Source organism: Rhinopithecus bieti, unplaced genomic scaffold (genome assembly GCF_001698545.2).
Source record: "Rhinopithecus bieti isolate Rb0 unplaced genomic scaffold, ASM169854v2 scaffold_26813, whole genome shotgun sequence".
Taxonomy (NCBI): domain Eukaryota; kingdom Metazoa; phylum Chordata; class Mammalia; order Primates; family Cercopithecidae; genus Rhinopithecus; species Rhinopithecus bieti.
This window is the reverse complement of record NW_016812144.1, coordinates 1,328,302-1,348,608: the sequence shown is the minus strand read 5'-3', so window position 1 is coordinate 1,348,608 and position 20,307 is coordinate 1,328,302. Positions and strand designations below refer to the sequence as shown.

Sequence of the window (20,307 nt, the reverse complement as noted above, 5' to 3'; positions counted from 1 at the left end):
GCACCAACAAATATGTATTGGCTCTACTATGTTTTCCAGTCTACTATGTTCCAGGCACTGACTTATGGACACAGCACGAACAAGATGGACACAGTCCTGCTCTCTTGGAGCTGACATTCTGATGGGGGAATGATACAGTTTGGATATTTGTCCCTTCCAAATCTCATGTTGAAATGTGATCCCTGGCCAGGCATGGTGGCTCATGCCTGTAATTCCAGCACTTTGGGAGGCCAAGGTGGGCGGATCACTTGAGGCCAGGAGTTCGAGACTGGCCTGGCCAACAGGGCAAAACTTGTCTCTACTAAAATACAAAAAAATAGCCAGGCGTGGTGGCGCGTGCCTGTAATCCCAGTATTTGGCAGGCTGAGGCAGAAGAATCACTTGAACTGGGGAGGCAGAGGTTGTAGTGAGCCGAGATTACTCCAGCCTAGGCGACAGAGCAAGATACTGTATCAAAAAAAAAAAAAAAGAAAGAAAAGAAAAGAAATGTGATCCCCAATGTTGGAGACAGGGCCTGGTGGGAGGTGTTGGGTCTTGGAGGCAAATCCCTCATGAATGGCTTGGTTACCGGAGGTAATTACTGAGTCCTCACTCTAATAGTTCACACAAGAGCTGGTTGTTTGGACCCTCTCTCTCTCATTCCCTCTCTTGCCATGTGATGTGCCTGCTTCCCCTTTGCCTCCTGCCTTGAGTAAAAGCTTTCTGAGGCCTCCACAGAAGCCAAGCAGATGCTGGCACCACGCTTCTTGCACAGCCTGCAGAACTGTGAGCCAGATGAACCTCTTTTCTTTGTAAATTATGCGGCCTCGGGTATTCCTTTATAGCAACATAAAACGGACTAATATAAGGAGATAATACATAAATAACTAAATGATTTCCAAGCCATAATAAGGGCTATGGAGGCAAGGATCATGAGTTCTTAGGGATGAGGGTTAGGGAAGGCTTCTAGAAAAAGGTGATATTTGTGTTGAAACCCAAATAAAGGGAGACAATGGGCCCTGTGATGAATCAGGGAAGAGCATTCCAAGTGGAGAGGACAGTGAGGGCAGAGGACCCAGGGCAGGGAGAACAAACTCAGCACAAGGGAGCCAGGGTGGCTGGAGGAATGAGCAGAGGGGAGGGAGGTGGCAGAGGAGGCCACAGAGGTCATGAGAGGAAGGGACAGGGATGGGAAGGACTCCCAGATTTGGGGCCTGAGTGCCTGGGAGGATTGGGAGGAAAGCTGTAGAGGACTGTTGGTCTCCAAGGGGGCTGCTGAGGGAGCTTGGAGCTCAGGTAGTCTGGGCAGGAGGTAGAAATACGGATGCTGTGATGGTAGACATGGTTTTGAAAGCCTCAGTATCAGATAGGGCACCCTGGGGAGAGGCCCAGACTCAGCAACGTTTAGATTGTCTAGGGGGCCAGGAGTGGTGGCTTACGCCTGTATGCCCCTCCCTACACTTTGGGAAGCTAAGGTGGATGGATCACTTGAGGTGAGAAGTTCGAGACCAACCTGGCCAAAATGGTGAAACCCCATCTCTACTAAAAATACAAAAATTAGCCAGGCATGGTGGCACACACCTGCAGTCCCAGCTACTCAGGCGGCTGGGGTGGGATTATCGCTTGAACCCAGGAGGTGGACGTTGCAGTGAGCTGAGATCATACCACTGCACTCCAGCCTGGGCAACAGAGCAAGACTCTGTCTCAAAAAAAAAAAAAAAAAGATTGTCTAGGGGAGGAAGGACCAGAAAAGAACCAAAGAATAAATGACCAGGTTCATACAAGAAGGTTGGAGAAGGCCGGGTGCAGTGACTCACACTTATAATCCCAGTACTTTGGGAAACTGAGGTGGGAGGATCATTTGAGGCCAGGAATTTAAAATTAGTCTGGGCAACATACCAAGACCCTGTTTCTACTGAAAAAAAAGAAAAAAAAAAAGGAGGTAGGAGAACACCACAGAGCCATTGTATGGGCTCAGGGAGGTAGCCTCTGGGAAGGAGGCGGCAGGCCTGGGGCCCAAGGCTACCAGTGGGTAAGGCAAGGATCTATGTGACCCCAGGCAGGAGCAGACTGGGGTGTAGTGGGGAGTGCATAAGGACCCTAGACCCAAGTAACAGGCTCTCCAAGGGGCACAGGGGGTCAAGGAGACTTTGGTCCTGTCCCTCAGAGGCAGGGCTAGGGCAGTGGAAGTCTCTCTCCCTTGCCCTGGGAAATCCTCCCCTCCAAGACAGGCCTTGTCATGGGAGTGGTGCTGGGCCCAGACCTGGAGGGGGGATGTCACAGGTTGGACAGGGCAGACGTGTGGGTGTCAACCTCAGTTCTGCTCCTTCTCTGGGCCTGAATCCTATCTCTTCAGTGGGGTGAAAACGCTAGTCCTGCCCTGAACCCAGGAGGCTATGAGACTTGGACAGGAGCCTAGAGGTCATCCATGCTTTTTTACATTTTATTTTAGAGATAGGGTCTCACTTTGTCACCCAGGCTGGAGTGCAGTGGCACCATCACAGCTCACTGCAGCCTCGAACTCCAACTCCTGGGCTCAAGAAGTCCTCCCGCCTCAGCCTCCTGAATAGCTAGGACTATAGGTGCTTTTTTAAAAAAATTTTTGCAGAGACTAGGTCTCACTATGTTGCCTGGTCTTAAACTCCTGGGTTCAAGTGATCCTCTTGCCTTGCCTCAGCCTCCCAAAGTGCTGGGATTACAGGCATGAGCCACAGTGCCTGTCTCACCCCTGCTTTTTAAGTAATAGCCACAGTTGCTGCAAACATAGGAAGGCACAGGACAGGTGGGTCTCAGTTTCACCATCTGTCACACAGGAAGCCCAGTTTCTCCACCCTCAATCCTGGGGCCTACAATCCAGCCTCCACATCTCAGCCCAGGTGAACTTTCTCAAACCTCTAGTGTCTTTGCCCTGTCACCAATCTTCTATGGCTCCATACTGCTCTTTGCCGTGTTCCCACTGCCAAGCTGCTTCCCTGGATGACCACCATAATGATCTGCAGTTCTGTGCTGCGCTGTGGTTGGTTCTGTCCCATGCACTGGCCTGGATACTCCCTGGGACATGGCAGGGACCTGACATATCTTGGAGCCAGGCCCAGAGAAGGGCCCAGTGAAGGTAATGTTGGGCTGAGGGCTGGGCCCACCTGCTCCAGCTGCAGCTGCAAGGTGTGCTGGGCCGCCACGTCCCCCAGCGCAATCTCCACGTAGGGGTAGCTGGAGTTGGCCGTGGGCCGCTGGGTCCGTGTCGACTGGATCTCCTTCAGGGGGAACTTCACCATCAATTCCTGGGAGTAGGGGGAGAGGGGCCAGACAGGCCTGTGGGTGAGGACAGTCTCAACCACTCTTACCCCTCCCCTGCAAATCAGATCTACAGGAGGCAGGAGACTCACTCCAGTTCAAGTACCAGTTCCCCAGTGACTTGTGTGACCTTGAGCAAATCACTTTACCTCTCTGGACCTCAGTTTCCTCACCTGTGAAATTGATTCAACAAATACTGATGATGCATCTACCATGTGTCAGGCACTGCTTTAAGTGCTTTAAGTGCTCTAAGTGCTTGGGATACAGAGGTATTGGTGCCCTGAACTTCACATCAAAGTTGCTTCTTGTGAACACCTACACCTCTTTTTTAAATTTCCTTTTTGTGGAAAACGGGGCCTCCTGTGTTGCCCAGGCCAGTCTCAAACTCCTGGGCTCAAGGAATCCTCCTGCCTCTGATTCCCTAAGTGCTAGGGTTACAGATGTGAGTCAAGTACCTAGCCTGTCTAGGGGCTTTTCTTCTGGCCCAGGAAGCAAACTTAGACCACATCCAGGGAAATCCAGAGTGATAGAGAGTTAATGCCTCAGAAAGAAGCCCTTGCTAATGACAGATGGGAAGTGTTGAATAGACACCCCAGCTCCCTCATTCCCAGGAGAGAAGCAAAGCTCTAGGCTGTCTCTCAGGGCTCCCCAACTGGACTGACCTCCAGGTGTCCACATCAGCAACTTGCTTGCTAACACCCCCTCTACTGGCTCCATCCCTTCCCTATCTCACTTCCTCACTCCAGTATTTCCTGGAATCAACTCTCTAAATCAACCACTTGCCCTGGAATCCCCGTCTCAGGGTCTAGTTCTGGGACCAAAAACTAAGGGGGTAATAGGTCCTACTTATTATGAGCTGAATCATGTCCCCCACCAAATTCCCCTGTTGAAACCCTAACTCCCAGTGCCTCAGAATGTATTTAGAAATAAGGGCTTTAAAGAGGTGACTAAGTTAAAATGAAACTGTTAGGATGGGCCCTACTCCAATATGACAGGTGTCCTTATAAAAGGAAATTAGGATGCACAAAGAGACACCAGGGCTGTGCGCACACAGAGGAAAGGCCATGTGAGGATGCAGCGAGAAGACAGCTGTCTGCAAACCACCAAAGAAACCAGACCTGCTGACACCTTGACCTTGGACCGCCAGCCTCCAGAATTGTGAGAAATCAACTTCTGTTGTTTAAGTTACTCAGTCTGTGGTCTTTTGTTATGGCAGCCCAAGCACACAGATGTACTATTTGAGTGCATAGGGTATGTTTTACCTCATCTCACCTTCACAACAGCCCTATGGGTGGGCTCAACTCTTATCCTCATTTTCCAGATGAGGAAAGCAAGGCTCAGAGAGGGGAAGAGACTTGCCTGAGATCATGAAGGTGGTAACCAGTGGAACTGGGCTTCGGCAGCTGGAGGTCTTGGCCCCTTGGAGGGGGTAGGGGACCAGGGAACAGAGGGTGGTGATGGCAGTGCCAGGCTGAGGCCACTCACATGAGTCTCTGTGCTGAGAAAGTTGAGGCCATTGTGGTTGACGGCAAGGATGCAAGGGGCTGGCACAGCAGTGTTGCTGCAGCTCTGGATGAAGAAGAAGGAGGAGCCGAACATAGGTAAGGCGCTGAGGAGGCCTGGGCAGGGAGAGGGGGTGGCAGTTACGTGCTGGGCAGGGTTCACTGACAACAGCCATGGCCCTGAACTGCACAGCTTCTCTGGGCTGTATCCAGCCAGTGCAGGAGCCCTCAGTTTGGGTCTCCTCCCATCTCTCTGGCCTCGCTTCTCACGGCCTCTTCCTCTATCCCTGCTTGCAGCTCTTCTTCCTCTGCCAGGGCCACTTTGAGCCTAGGTGACATCTCCATAAAAATTGTAAAGACATGTTTTCTCCAGGCAGGTGCTCAGCTTGACTGGCACTGAAAAATGCCTTTGTGCAAAGAAAGAGGTGCCTCCATACCCATGCTCCATGACCACCCTCCTCAGCAAAGCCCCCTGTGATCACCTCCCTTCCCCTCCCCTCCCCTGCAGCTCTTACCCAGAAACTGGGCACGGGCCTGGTGGGGGCTGAGCGCCTGTGTCTGCTGCCGGTGCTGGCTGACCAGGTTGAGCCAGGTCGAGCCTACTGTTGTACGGTAGAGCTGGGCTGGGATGTACTCCTGGACTTCCCGCCTATGTACGGAGGGAGGGGAAAAAGATCCCGAGTGAGCTCCCAGGCTCAGGCAATCCTCACTGTGCCGCAGGCATGCAGAGCAGACCTGATCTATGCACCTCCCTGGAAGACTAAATGCTAGGGAGTGTAAATGGGCTGAAGGTGGGGTAGAGGCGCCCACAGTGCCTTGGTACTGCTTAATCATGGCCGGGGTCAGTACCACTAGGATCCCTGTTTGCAGTTAAGGGAACTGAGGCTCTCAGAAGTTCACTGACTAGTTCAAGGTTACACAGTGACTGAGTGAGTTAGCAGCATGGGTTGGTGGGGGCAAGACTTGAACCCAAGGCAATTTCATCCTTTATACTTTCTGCCCCCAAGGAAAAGTAAAAGCCAGAGGGGTGAGAGGAAACATCAGGGTGGGCAAAGCAGCCACAGGGCTGGGCAGAGCCTTGAGCAAAGCAGTGCTGGGCCCCCAGGCTGAGGCCCCTGGGCATCAGCTTGTCCCAGCCCTCTTCCCTCTGACACATGCTGGCTGCTACCTGAGGCAGACCCTTTACCTCTTTGGACATCTGGAAAATATCAATAGCAGTCCCAGCCCATCCTGACCAGCTGGAGCTGCAGATGAAGGGTTGGGAGAAAGCCAGGAGAGAGACCCCCTGCTCCCAAGAGATCCCCTGGGTAACATCTGTTCTTTTTTCCACTGCTGGGGTAAGGGCCTGGCATCTGAACCCAGTCTCCCCAGTTTTGGATCCTGGTTCCCCCACTGTTAGCTGGCTAGACTTCAGTAAGCCATATAACCTCGCTGGGCCTTATCTGTAAACAGGGAAAATAAAATGAAGTTGGGAAGAATAGCTGAGATAATGCAGATGCAGGGTCCCTTGCAAAAAGTAATAACTCAATTATTATTTTCTTTTTTTTTTGAGATGGAGTCTCGCTCTGTTGCCCAGGCTGGAGTGCAGTGGCCGGATCTCAGCTCACTGCAAGCTCCGCCTCCCGGGTTTACGCCATTCTCCTGCCTCAGCCTCCCGAGTAGATGGGACTACAGGCGCCCGCCACCTCACCCGGCTAGTTTTTTGTATTTTTTAGTAGAGACGGGGTTTCACCGGGTTAGCCAGGATGGTCTCGATCTCCTGACCTCGTGATCCGCCCGTCTCAGCCTCCCAAAGTGCTGGGATTACAGGTTTGAGCCACCGCGCCCGGCCGTAATTATTATTTTCATCCAGGATTGGGATTATATCTTTATGTGCTTCTTGCTCTTTTTTTTTTTTTTTTTTTTTTTTTTTTTTTTTTTTTTTTTTGAGATGGAGCTTGCTCTGTCGCCCAGACTGAAGTTGCGGTGGGCCGGGATCTCAGCTCACTGCAGCTCCGGCTTTCCCGGGTTCACGCCATTCTCCTGCTCAGGCCTCCGAGTAGCTGGGGACTACAGCGGCGGCCACCACGCCCGGCTAGTTTTTTGTATTTTTTTTAGTAGAAGACGGGGTTCACCGTGTTTAGCCAGGATGGTCTCGATCTCCATGACTCATGATCCGCCCGTTCTCGGCCTCCCAAAGGCTGGGATTAACAGGCTTGAGCCACCGTGCCCGGCGCTCTTTTTTTTTTTTTTTTTTTTTCCCTTTTTTTTTCTGTTTTGAGACAGAGTCTTGCTCTGTCGCCCAGGCGCCCAGGCTGGAGTGCAGTGGCACGATCTCGATCTCGGCTCATTGCAAGCTTTGCCTCCCAGGTTCACGCCATTCTCCCGCCTCAGCCTCCCGAGTAGCTGGGACTACAGGTGCCTGCACCACACCTGGCTAATTTTTTGTATTTTTAGTAGAGACAGGGTTTCACCATGTTAGCCAGGATGATCTCGATCTCCTGACCTCGTGATCCGCCCGCCTCAGCCTCCCAAAGTGCTGGGATTACAGGCGTGAGCCACCGGCGCCTGGCCGCTTCCTGCTCTTTTCACTTAAAATTATACTTAAAAAAAAAAAAAGAGCTTTAGGCTAGGCGCAGTGGCACGTTGAGATTACACCTGTAATCTCAACACTTTGGGAGGCTAAGGAGGGAGGATAACTTGAGCCCAAGAGTTCGAGACCAGTCTGGCCAACATGGTAAGACCCTCGTCTCTACAAAAAATTTAAAAATTAGCTGGGCGTGGCCGGGCACGGTGGCTCACGCCTATAATCCCAGCACTTTGGGAGGCTGAGGCAGGCGGAATGGCGTGAACCCGGGAGACGGAGCTTGTAGTGAGCCGAGATCGCGCCACTGCACTCCAGCCTGGGTGACAGAGCGAGACTTCGTCTCAAAAAAAAAAAAAAGAAGAAAATTAGCTGGGCATTGTGGCATGCACTTGTGATTCTAGCTACTTGGGAGGCTGAAGTGGGAGGATCACTTGAGTCCAAGAGGTCGAGGCTGCAGTAAGCCATGATAGGGCCACTGCACTCCAGCCTGGGTGACAGAGAGAGACTCTGTCTCAAAAATAAAATAAAAATAAAAATAAGGAGCTTTACATATTGAGCCCTTACTGTATTATAGGTGCTGGAATATACATGGTATGGACATCATCTTACTATTCTTTTTTCCAGGGGTTCTCAAAGTGTGGTCGAGGGGGTTGAAAACCATTTTCATCACAACACTAGGAACTTGTGGTTTTCTCTCTTGTTCTCTCACAAGTGTACAGTGGAGTTTTCCAGAGGCTACATAACATGAGATGGCAACAGGCTGACTGCAGAAGCAGATCTGGGAACCCAGCTGCCTTAAGTCAGACAGTACAGAGCTTTGAAAATGTAAAAGTACAGAGCTTTGAAAATGTAAAATTCCCACTAATTTTTTTTTTTGAGACAGGCTCTTGCTCTGTTACCCAGGCTGGAGTCCAGTGGTACAATCACGGTTCACTGCAGCCTCGAACTCCCAGGCTCAAGTGATCCTCCCACCTCAGCCTCTCGAGTTACTGGGACTACAGGCATGTGCCACCACACCCATGAATCACTAAATGTTTTTTGAAAATATAGTCATTTTCATAAAAGTTAATTTATATTGACATTTAGTGGGTTTATTTTATTTTTAACTGAATTAATACATCAATATTTTAACAGGGTAAATATATTAATTGATATAACCCACATAAACAAAAGCTCTTTGAGGTCCTCTTTTTTTTTTTTTTGAGACGGAGTCTTACTCTATTGCCCAGGCTGGAGTGTAGTGGTGCAATCTCAGCTCACTGCAACCTCTGCCTCCTGGGTTCAAGCAATTCTTCTGCCTCAGCCTCCCAAGTACCTGGGATTACAGGCGTGCACCACCACGCCCAGCCACAAGGTCCTGTTATTATTATTATTATTATTATTTATTATTATTTTTTGAGACGGAGTTTTGTTCTTCTTGCCCAGGCTGGAGTGCAATGGCGTGATTTTGGTTCACTGCAACCTCCCTCCGCCTCCCAGTTTCAAGTGATTCTCCTGCCTCACCCTCCCAAGTGGCTGGGATTACGGGCATGTGCCACCATGCCCGGCTAATTTTGTGTTTTTATTAGAGATGGGATTTCACCATGTTGGCCAGCATGGTTTTGAACCCCTGACCTCAGGTGATCCATGCACCTCGGATCCCAAAGTGTTGGGGTTACAGGTGTGAGCCACAGCGCCCAGCCTATTATTATTATTATTATTATTATTATTTTGAGATGGAGTTTCGCTCTTGTCACCCAGGCTGGAGTACAATGGCACCATCTTGGCTCACTGCAATCTCCACCTCCAGGGTTCAAGCGATTCTCCTGCTTCAGCCTCCTGAGCAGCTGGGATTACAGGCACCCGCCACTATACCTGGCTAATTTTTTTTTTTTTAATTTGTATTTTTAGTAGATAGGGGGTTTCACCATGTTGGCCAGGCTGGTCTCAAACTCCTGACCTCAGGTGATCCGCCCACCTCGACCTCCCAAAGTACTGGGATTACAAGTGTGAGCCACCGCGCCCGGCCGAAGTGCTCTTTTCAAGAGTGTAAAAATGTCCTGAGACCAAAAATTTGAGAATAACTGATGTACACTGTGAGCATTGATTATAACTTAGAGAACATCAGTTTAAAGGCTGTCTAGGCCGGCCAGGGTGGCTCATGCCTGTAATCCCACTGCTTTGGGAGGCTGAGGCAGGAGGGTTACTTGAGCCTAGAAGTTCAAGATCAGCCTGGACAAAGTAGCAAGACTCTGTTTCTACAAAAATAAAAAAGTTCAGCCTGGGCAACACAGCAAGACCCCGTCTCTATAAAAAGTGGTATATCGTTTTAAAAAATAAAGAAAAAATCAATAATTAATTAAATATATAAGTAAATAAAGGCTAAAACCCATAATTTACTTGACGACTCCCTGTTGCTGGATATTCAGGTTACTTCTGATCTTTTGCTCTTGTAGCAGCATTGCAGTGAATGTTTTTGTGGCTAAATCTTTCTGCATAGCCACGTGTATTTCCTGGACCACAGGGAACATGTGTCCTGAAACCTTTTTTTAACATTACCTTTGTTCTGAGCTAATACCAACCAGAAGCAACTTGTGAAAGAGAGGCGGGGTCCCAGCTCCTATGGCTAGTTGGAAAACTTCAGCCCCCAGGCAAGGACAGCCCCTTCCCAGACAGCCCCACTGGTATAAGAGGGGAGTCTGGGGGCCTGGGGACAGCCAGCTCTGAGGAGGGTGGAGGTGGGCTGAGAGGGCAGGGTTGCCTGTCCACCCCAGCTGAGACAGGAGGGCAGGTGCTCACACGCTCGGCAGGTAGAAGTGGTCCTTGGCGCGATGCTGCAGTGAAGCCAGCTTGGACACCTGCTGCAGCAGCTGCTCGCTGGGCTGGCTGGCCGGCACGCTGCTGAAGAGGCCCTTCAGGTAGTCAGGCAGGACCTGCAGGGAGCACCTGGGTAAGGCGCTGCCAGGCAGGCACACGTGTGGGCACTTGGTTGCAGGGGACTGGGGACATGCATGTTTAATGATTGCAGCCCCATTCTCTTCTGGGATAGGATGGCCTATTACTTTCCTGGGTTTTGGGGAATGATGGCAGAAGCACGTAAGGGTGATGTGGGAGGGCTGTGGCCTTGATGCCCATGAGGGAAGTCCCCACAGCAACCTTGCCAGGATGTGGGCTGGCTGGTGAGAGCAGAGCATGAACACTGCAGTGTGGTCATGTATCTATCAGGCCTGCTGTTTCTCAAAACTGAGTGTGCCTGAGCCACAGGAGGGCTTGCCAAAATAGACGGCCAGGTTGGGCTCCAGAGGCTCTGAGGCAGGAGGTCTAAGGCAGGACTTGAGGATTTGCCAGTCCACAAGCCTCACATTGAGTAGTATGGTGCCGGACTGCACAGGGCTATGCTTCAACAGTGACACCATGTGACCACAAAAACTACGTGACCATATTGTGTACAATTCCTGAAGTTTTGGCACCAGTTCCACAAAAACACACACTTTCTGTTCAAGCACTTCCACACATACTGGCACAGTAGGAGAGAACCCAGACTTTGTAAACTCCATGATCCTGACTCAGAGGACTTCCAAGTCTCACAAAATAACACACAGACAAAAGTGACAATACTAGCAAAGCCTGGCTTAGCACTTGGAGCAAAGGACAGGCCCATGTTCAGAGAAGGAACACATCTGAAGGAAAGGGGAACGCAAAGAGGGCCTAATGGAAGAGGTGTTTTTTGGGGACAGCTTGCTGGGAAGGACTTAGATAAGCTGGGAAGTGCAGATGGAGGGATGACATGCACAAAGGCCCTCAAAGGTAATGAGGGCTGTTTCGACTTCTCCAAAGAGACCACATAGGGGAGCAGAGGCATCAGGGTTAGAGACGTCCACAGGGCCTGAATCATGAACACTTCAAACACCACAGCTGTGGAGTCTGACTCACAGGCTCAGGGGAGCCTAGAAGGTCCCAGAGTCCAGAGAAACCCACGTGTGCTGACCTGGTTGTAGTGCATGGTCACATATAGCTCATTCTCGAACTTGAGTGGCTGATCCCAGAGCACACGCCGGAACCACAGCATGTAGCCGCCGTCCACCTGCTCCATCTCTGAGGCCACATCCAGGATGTAAGCACGGCGACTGAGTGGGCACACATGCTGGCCTGCAGAGAGCAGGGAGGCAGGGCTGGGTGGGGGCATATGTGCACACATATGTATGCACCTGTACGCACCTGTACAGAGCACGTGTACAGACCCTAACCTGCTACCCAGCTGAGGTATCACCTCGGGCAAGCCACCTGCCTGTTCTGGGACACAGCTTCCTCATTAAAGGAGTGCGTGTTTGTCAAATGGGGTGTCCTATGTTTTATTGAAATGTTGATGATCACAGATGGTAATAACTCCAATGCAAAGCTTTAAGTAATGCTCCATTTCTCCTGGGGAAAGAGGGGCTGCTGAAGAGTGCCCCGAGTGTGGCCTGCCTGGATCTAGGAAAATGCCCTGCATTATGGTCAGAGAAGGCCCAGCTCCTTTCCAGAGGAGGCTGGGGACAAGGACAAACACAAGAGGCCTCAGACTACGAGACCTAGTGGGTAGCTTTCTGCAGACCTCCTTCAGGAGAGACCCCTTGCCAGGCACCTGGCATAGGTGGGGGTGGGGAGGATTGGGGTCTGAGCCTGGGAGAGGCTCAAGTTTTCCTCTTTTGCACTGATATTTTTGCTACCCATCTCACACCTGCAGTAAAATCTTACTAAAGAGAGGGAGTTTGGTATGATTACATGATTACCACTATGTGACTGTGGATACGTCACAACTTCTGTGGCAGGCTGAATAATGACCCCTGCAAAGATGTCCAGGTCCTAGTCCCTGGAACTTATGAATATGTCACCTTCCTGGCAAAAGGCACTCTGCAGATGTGATTAAGTTAAGGATCTGGAGATGGAGATGATCCTGGATTATCCAAGCAGGCCCAACATCATCAGCACAGGGGTCCTCATAAGAGGAAAGCAGAAGGGTCAGAGTCAGAGGAGGAGATGTGAGACCAGAAGCAGAGGCTGGCAGGGAGAGAGATTTGAGGATTCTACACTGCTGGCTTTGGAGATGGAGGAAGGGGTCATGGACCAAGGAATGCAGGCAGCCTCTAGACGCTGGAAAACGAAAGGAAACGGATTCTTCCCTAGAGCCTCCAGAAGGAACCTGGCCCTGATGCCATTTTCATTTTAGAACTTCTGACTTTCAGAATTACAAGGTAATATATTTGTGTTTTTTTAAGCCAATAAATATGTAATAATTTGTTATAGCAACAATAGGAAACTAATACAGCCTCCCTGGGCCTCAGTTTCCCTACCTGTAAATGGAAAGACTAACAGTCTCCACTTCATAAGGTGGTTGTGGGGATTAAAATAGTTCACAGAATGAAATGCTTTTTTTTTTTTTTTTAGTTGGAGTATTGCTCTGTCGCCCAGGCTGGAGTGCAGTGGCGTCATCTCGGCTCACTGCAAGCTCCGCCTCCCAGGCTCACGCCATTCTCCTGCCTCAGCCTCTCGAGTAGCTGGGACTACAGGCGCCTGGCTAGTTTTTTGTATTTTTTTAGTAGGGACAGGGTTTTACCATGTTAGNTTAAGCCAATAAATATGTAATAATTTGTTATAGCAACAATAGGAAACTAATACAGCCTCCCTGGGCCTCAGTTTCCCTACCTGTAAATGGAAAGACTAACAGTCTCCACTTCATAAGGTGGTTGTGGGGATTAAAATAGTTCACAGAATGAAATGCTTTTTTTTTTTTTTTTAGTTGGAGTATTGCTCTGTCGCCCAGGCTGGAGTGCAGTGGCGTCATCTCGGCTCACTGCAAGCTCCGCCTCCCAGGCTCACGCCATTCTCCTGCCTCAGCCTCTCGAGTAGCTGGGACTACAGGCGCCTGGCTAGTTTTTTGTATTTTTTTAGTAGGGACAGGGTTTTACCATGTTAGCCAGGATGGTCTCGATCTCCTGACCTCGTGATCTGCCCGTCTCGGCCTCCCAAAGTGCTGGGATTACAGGCTTAAGTCACCGCTCCCGGCCTTTTTTTTTTTTTTTAGATGGAGTTTCGCTCTTGTTGCCCAGGTTGGAGTGCAACGACATGATCTCGACTCACCGCAACCTCCTGCCTCACCGTCCCGAGTAGCAGCCAAATGCCACCATGCCTGGCTAATTTTGTATATTTTCAGTAGAGACAGGGTTTCTCCATGTTGGTCAGGCTGGTCTCGAACTCCCGACCTCAGGTGATCCACCTGCCTTGGCCTCTCAAAGTGCTGGGATTAAAGGTGTGAGCCACCACGCCAGGCCTTTTTTTTTTTTTAATTTTTTTTTTCTTTTTGAGACAGAGTCTCACTCCATCACCCAGGCTGGAATACAGTGGCATGATCATGGCTCACTACAACCTCCGCCTCCTGGGTTCAAGTGATTATCGTGCCTCAGCCTCCTGAGTAGCTGGAATTACAGGTGCGCACTACCATGGTTGGCTAATTTTTAGTAGAGATGGGGTTTCGCCATGTTGGCCAGGCTGCTCTGGAACTCCTGGCCGCAAGAGATCCACCCGCCTCAGCCTCCCAAAGTGCTGGGATTACAGGCATGAGCCACCACACCCAGCCTGAAATGCTTTGAATTGTGCCTGGGGCACAGCATCCGTTCAATACATGTGGGTTATTAGGACCGTTTTGTTACCTGCCATTCTCCCCTAATGTCTTAACTGGACTTGGGCAGGCAGGGCTGACGGCACACGGCTGAGGGCTGTGGCAGCGGTAGGGAGAGCTGGCTGGGGGTTACTGGAGCTGACTAGCTAGTGACAAGAGGCAAGACCATGATCTAGAGTGCCAGGCAGCAGATGGAAGGGCCTTTGGGATGTGTGACAGTCACCTAGGGTCCCAGAAGCCCTCTAGAGGGGATAGTGACACCTCGGGAAGGGCTTCTCTGGCCATTATTAAGGCATGAGAGGCAGGAAAGAAGGCTTGCACCTTTAGGTTCCAGGAGTGCGGTGCTATTAATGGAAACCTTCCCAGGATGTAATCTCCTTGAGGGCACGGCCTGTGTCCTCTCATTGAGCATGCCCTGAGGGGCAAAGGGAGGGATGAGAGAAGGCCCTCACCATAAGGTGAGGCAAACTAAGCAAAGCGGAAAGGGACAGATAAAGGGCTGGGGGTGCTCGGTACACACAGAGATCCTTCCATATGGGGGTCAAGGGGCTTCCTGGAGGAAGTGGCACCTGACTTGGGCCCTAAAGTCTGGATGGAGGGCCCCACATGGCCCAAGGCCCAGGGATGGAAATGGGTCCAGCATGCTCACTCTTCCTGGCACTCACCACGGTTGGTGACAACGAAGATAACATATTCATTGAAGGCCTCAGGGCGGGTCAGAGCCATCTCAGCACAGATCTCTTCTACCACGTCCAGGGCCACCTGGGGGTGGGGCAGAAGAGATGAGGCCATGCCAGTTGGGCTTGACCTCTGTCCTTCTGGCCCCACTCAGGCCCCCGGAAGCCATGTGTGGAGTTCCTCAGCCCTCTTCACAAAGGCGCACAATCCTCTGAGGTCTCTGAGAATCAGCCTCAGGCAGAGAAAGAACACAGCTTGCGGTCTGAGACTTAGGTTCAAAATCTGCTTCTGTCCCTTTTTTGCAGGATGACTCTGAGCCAGAGGCTTAACCTCTCCAAGGTGCAGTTTGCTCTTCTGAGAAATAAGTCCTGCCTTGTGGGGCTGTGGAAGAGCCTGGGAGGGCTCAACATCCTTGGGGGCTTACTCCTCCCCCATCCTAGAGCCTGGGCTGTCCCTGTCCCTGCCCCTCCAGTACCTGGCTGCAGGAGACATTCCTTCACTTACAGTGCATGTTTTAATTTTGAGATGGCGTTCAAGGCCTCCAGGAAGAAGAAAGAGTTGCCTCTTGGAACTGCGGCCTGCCTGGGGGTAGGTAAGTGGGAGAGGGATGACAGGTTGGGTCCTGGGATCTGGGAGCTCTCCTGCCGTGGGAGTTCCCAAGCCAAAAGGTCCTGGGCTTGCACATGTAGGAACACTTGAGCACCTGGACTTTGCAGAGCCTGTCTGCATGCCCCTGAATGCAATGCACCTGACAGAAAGGTCTCTGGGCAGGGCTTGTGCTTCCCACTCATTTTTTTGTGTGTTTGTACGTGGAGTCTTACTCTGTCACCCAAGTTGAAATGCAGTGGCACGATCTTGGCTTACTGCAACCTCTGCCTCCTGGGTTCAAGTAATTCTCCTGCCTTAGCCTCCCGAGTAGCTGGGATTATAGGCACCTGCCACCATAACCAGCTAATTTTTGTATTTTTAGTAGAGACGGGGTTTCACCATGTTGGCCAGGCTGGTCTTGAACACCTAACCTCAGGTGATCTGCCCGCCTCGGCCCCACAAAGTGCTGAGATTACAGGCATGAGCCACCGCGCCCAGCCTCCCATTCATTTTGAACCCACTCCCACCCCGTGCTTACCAACATGGCCCGAAGCTCTATGCTGCTGGGGAGCTCCAGACGACCCCCGAAGCGCAAGGTTTTCTGCAGGTTCTGCTCACAGGCCTTGGCGATCCCTGCAGAAGCAAGGAGTCCAGGCCTTGCTCAAGGTGGACTGTGGGAGAAAGGGGCTCCTCTTGCCACCAACCATAAGCCCACTGCATTCTCTCCACAAGCTGTGGGGAAGGCATTTACTCCCCCATTTGACAGTTGAGGAAACAGTTCAGACAGGGACAGTGACTTGCCCAAGGTCAAGAGCTAGAAGTTAAGACCTGGATTTGAACCTACATCCCATGTGTCCAAGGACCTTTTTTTCCAGCCCACAGTCCCCTTGGCAACCTATGATCCTGGAAACTGCTGTCACCCTGAGCTGTTGACTGGGGAGCTTGTATCCAATAGGCTCTGTAGCTAAGGTGATGCAGCTCTGCTCATGCCAGCTGGGATACCCTGCCAACCGCCCTCCCTCACTCAGGCCTCCCAGGGCAGGAGACCCCGGCATCAGTGCTCCATTTCTCTGAGTCAAGAGTTCTAGGGCACATTCTGTTGCCTTTATGTATCTAGGAGCTATTCCATGGGGGAGCTGGGTCTATTCATCTGTGGGCTGAATGTTTGTTAATTGAATCAGAGAGAAGCATTCAGAGGCAGGAAGGGTAAGGTCTCCTATCTCCTCCACGGCTGCCATGGTGACTACAGCGGCCCCAGCCTCCTTCAGGAGCCCCAGGGGTTGCTATGGAAACAATGCTGAAGAGTGGCCCCCCTTTCTCCATATTCTAAGGGGGATGATACCAGCTTGGGCTCACCTCTGCCCCGATCCCTCAATACCCTTGCTGAGTCCCAACAGTCAGAGAGGCAGGGCTGCACTCCAGTACTCTGGATTCTTGCCCACCTCCTTCTCTTCTCCCACGTGCCACACATTCCCACTCCTGTCTTTGCTCCTGTCACTCACTCCACCTGGAAATCCCTCCTATGCAAGGCAGCACTTCCTCCAAGGAGTCATCCCTGACCACCCCCTCCATTAGATCAGACAAACCACCACGCCAGCCCCTGTAGAACCCTCAGAAATGTTTGGGGAATATATTAATATTAGTAAATACTGCTCAGCACCTGTGAAAGCGAGGCCCTCTGGGTTTCCCCTCCCACTAGCTGCCCACCCAGTCCCCATGCGAGAAGCATGCAACCCTGGGTCCCCACTCATCGACCTCTCACCCTGAAAGGGCAGGCCCGGGGTCCGGCTCACGTCTTGGAGGAAGCGAGTGAGGTGTGGGTGGAGGACCTCAGAGCAGCTGTGGTAGGCAGTCACGATGTATAGCAGCCTCCAGCCTCGCTGGCAGCTGTCCCTGCAAGGACACACGGGGGCCACATCACAGGTGGTCACAGCACTAGAGTGTGCCAGGAGCCTCCTGGGATTGAACTGAGACAGATTCCAACTCTCAGGCAGCTCCTGTCCCCTGAGGATGCTCCTCCCTGCCCAGTGAGGAGGCCCAGGGCAGGTGGGCCTTAAAGCCATGCAAAAGGCATATTCTGCTTGAGAAGTCAGGATGGGGGATAGGGATGGAAGAGGATGGGGCCCCAGACATCTTCCCCAGGTAGGGGAAGTACTGTGACTTTTTCCTCTCCTATTCTCTTTTCTGCCTCACAACAGGTAGGGGATCTCTCTAGGGAGGCTTCTGGGAAAAGGGGAATCTGCTGAGACTGTGTAGAGGTCATGCCAAGTAAGGCCCAGGGCTGGGAGGAGCAGGAGGACAAGCTGAGTGGTTCTAAAATCCCTGAGGAGATGGAGAGCAAGTGAGGAGGTAGTGCAGATGAAGACAGGAGGGTGGACCTGATGGTAACAAGAGCATGCACATATTGGGCACCTACTGTGTGCTGGCCCTGCATGAGTGGAACACAGTAATTCATCTTCACATGGTCATGGGTGTGAGGGTTTCATTTGTAGGGATATCTGGTGTCTGGGAACAGCACTTGGGCTTCCTTTGGGAAACCACCCACCCCACTCTAGAGCCCTGTGGTTTGGAGATGGGCATGGAAGTCAGGTTTGGTCAATGTGAGCACGACAGCCCCTGACCACAGTGATTGGCCTAGGGATAGGCATAGTTGGTTCAGGGTTGAACATATGACCAACTCAGGCCTGTAAGCCTGGATTTAAGAATTTCCACAGCAGGCTGGGTGCAGTGGCTCATGCCTGTAATCCCAGCACTTTGGGAGGCCGAGACGGGCAGATCACGAGGTCAGGAGATGGAGACCATCCTGGCTAACATGGTGAAACCCTGTCTTTACTAAAAATATAAAAAATTAGCCAGATGTGGTGGTGGGCACCTGTAGTCCCAGCTACTTAGGAGGCTGGGGCAAGAGAATGGCATGAACCCGGGAGGCGAGGTTGCAGTGAGCCAAGATCACGCCACTGCACTCCAGCCTGGGCGATAGAGTGAGACTCCGACTCAAAAAAAAAAAAAAAAAAAAAAGGGAATTTCTACAGTCAATATTGGGTCAGTCTTGCTTTCTCTGGGATTGCTGAGCTGTCACCCCAGACCTGCCACCTTGCTGCTCTATGGAAGAGGCTGTTTGGGAATAATCAACACAGAGGAAAGCAGAGCCAGAAGATGGAGAAAGCCTGCTTCCTAATGACACCTGGATCCAGCTATGCCTGAGGCCACATACTCACTGACTTTTCACTTCTCTGAATCAACAAGCTCCCTTTTGGTTAAATCAGCTTGAGTTGGGTTTCTGTCACTTGCAACTAAGAATCTGGACTTACACATTATCATTGCCATTTTACAGATAAGGGCACTAAAGTTCAGAGAGCAGAAATGCTGTGTTCCAGACCAAGTAATTTCAAAACACGTCCTCTATTGAGTGAGGACGAAGGTGAGGGGAAGAGAATCCAGGAGGGGTCAGGCCTGAGGAGGTGGGAGGCTGAACTGGCCCCTCCTGGAGCGTGGACACAGTGAGGGGATGGTGGGGTATAAAGCCCAGTTCACTCACTGCTTGGAGCTGGTATTGTCTGTGATCTGCTTCACAACTTGGCAGTAACATTCATCCCGCATGACCTCATAGTCCCCACACAGCTGAAGGAGGACAGAGAGGTTACACACCAAAGACAGGCTAGGGGCTATGTCACATACCAGGTACATAAGAACAGGGTGGGCACCTGAAGACAGGCCTGGTCTCCCTTTCCCAGCCCCCTCCCCATCAGCATGATGCATTCCTTTTTGGACCATGGGAGAGGTTTCCCACCCTAATGTCCTGTGACTCATTGACAGATGGGGAAACTGAGCCACAGAACAGGAAAGGAGGCATCTGGCAAAGTTGGCTGGACTGACCTTCAGGAGGTTACAAAGCACGTCCAGGTCACTCTGGCCCTTCAGTGGGGCATCTCCCATGAACCTCATCACAGCTGTAGGAAAGACCTATCCCACTCAGACCCACCAAACCCCAAGTTGTCCACCCACCCCAGGAAGCCCCAGGACTGAGCCCCTCCCTGGGAGCCTTGGCCACAGGCAGCTGGGAGCTTCTTTTCTCTTAAATGTGTCCCATGTCTGAGCTGGGGGAAGGGAAAGAATCCGAAGACCAGGGAGGAGTGGCAACCAGTAGAGACCACACAGTGCTGGGTCTCATCCAGCCCAGAGCCCTGGCTGCAGTCCCACTGCCACACCTAGGAACATGTCGGTGGCCATCTTGTTGAGGCTGTTGTCGCTGAGTTCGATGAGGGATTCCTGGAGGGGAGTCTGTGGGGGAAGAGGGCTGTGTCATGATGGAGGAGGGACATGTCAGAACAGAAAGGGGACACACTGTGTTTCAAGGCCATATAACAGGAGGGTCCACGTCACAAAAGGGGAGCCAGGCCTAACACTGGGGACAGATGCTGTCCTTGGGAGGGAATCAGGGTGCTGAGAGCTAGAGGGTCTCACTGAGAACAAGTTTGTTGGCCTCAGGGGCCTGGGAGGGGGCCCCTGTATCACCATTTTACAGATGGGGAACTGAGGTCCTGGACTGGACACCTTGGTGAAGCAAAGCATGTCCTCCAAGGTTCTGGACTCCCGAGCCTCCTTGGATTTCAGCCTGAGGCCATCCCTGCAGTGGGAGGTGGGTGCTACTGACCTGTCCTGCCCAAGCCTTGGCTACATCTTTTTCCACATGGGACTGTTCTTGACCCACCACTCTGATCAGTCTATCAGGCAGGAAGACCCCCAGAGGCAGGCACTGAAGTGGGCCTTACACCTGGGTGGTCTCTCATCTCTCCCACCAGAAGTGGGGCCTCCAATACCCACAGCCTGCAGTTTGGATGGCTGCAAGAAGCCCAGAACCGGCCGGGCGCGGTGGCTCAAGCCTGTAATCCCAGCACTTTGGGAGGCCGAGACGGGCGGATCACAAGGTCAGGAGATCGAGACCATCCTGGCTAACACGGTGAAACCCTGTCTCTACTAAAAATGCAAAAAAAATTAGCCGGGCGTGGCGGCGAGCGCTTGTAGTCCCAGCTGCTTGGGAGGCTGAGGCAGGAGAATGGCGT

At 51.7% G+C, this 20,307-nt stretch overlaps 1 protein-coding gene across 1 annotated transcript in view; it reads right to left on the bottom strand.

Annotated features, from left to right (window-relative positions):
• Window positions 1-410: 410 nt before the first annotated feature.
• Window positions 411-20,307, bottom strand: part of MYO15A (myosin XVA) — a 63,449-nt gene continuing 43,552 nt past the window's right edge. Inside the window, exons 51-64 of the mRNA XM_017895567.1 lie at window positions 19,799-19,871; window positions 19,453-19,525; window positions 19,121-19,194; window positions 18,783-18,865; window positions 17,007-17,137; window positions 15,783-15,877; window positions 15,161-15,238; window positions 14,644-14,740; window positions 11,309-11,469; window positions 10,120-10,253; window positions 5,291-5,424; window positions 4,759-4,892; window positions 3,120-3,260; window positions 411-447 (exon numbers count right to left, since the gene is read on the bottom strand). Coding sequence (XP_017751056.1) covers window positions 418-447; window positions 3,120-3,260; window positions 4,759-4,892; window positions 5,291-5,424; window positions 10,120-10,253; window positions 11,309-11,469; window positions 14,644-14,740; window positions 15,161-15,238; window positions 15,783-15,877; window positions 17,007-17,137; window positions 18,783-18,865; window positions 19,121-19,194; window positions 19,453-19,525; window positions 19,799-19,871 — 1,438 coding nt within the window. The 3' untranslated portion in view covers window positions 411-417. The remainder of the gene's footprint in view (window positions 448-3,119; window positions 3,261-4,758; window positions 4,893-5,290; window positions 5,425-10,119; window positions 10,254-11,308; window positions 11,470-14,643; window positions 14,741-15,160; window positions 15,239-15,782; window positions 15,878-17,006; window positions 17,138-18,782; window positions 18,866-19,120; window positions 19,195-19,452; window positions 19,526-19,798; window positions 19,872-20,307) is intronic.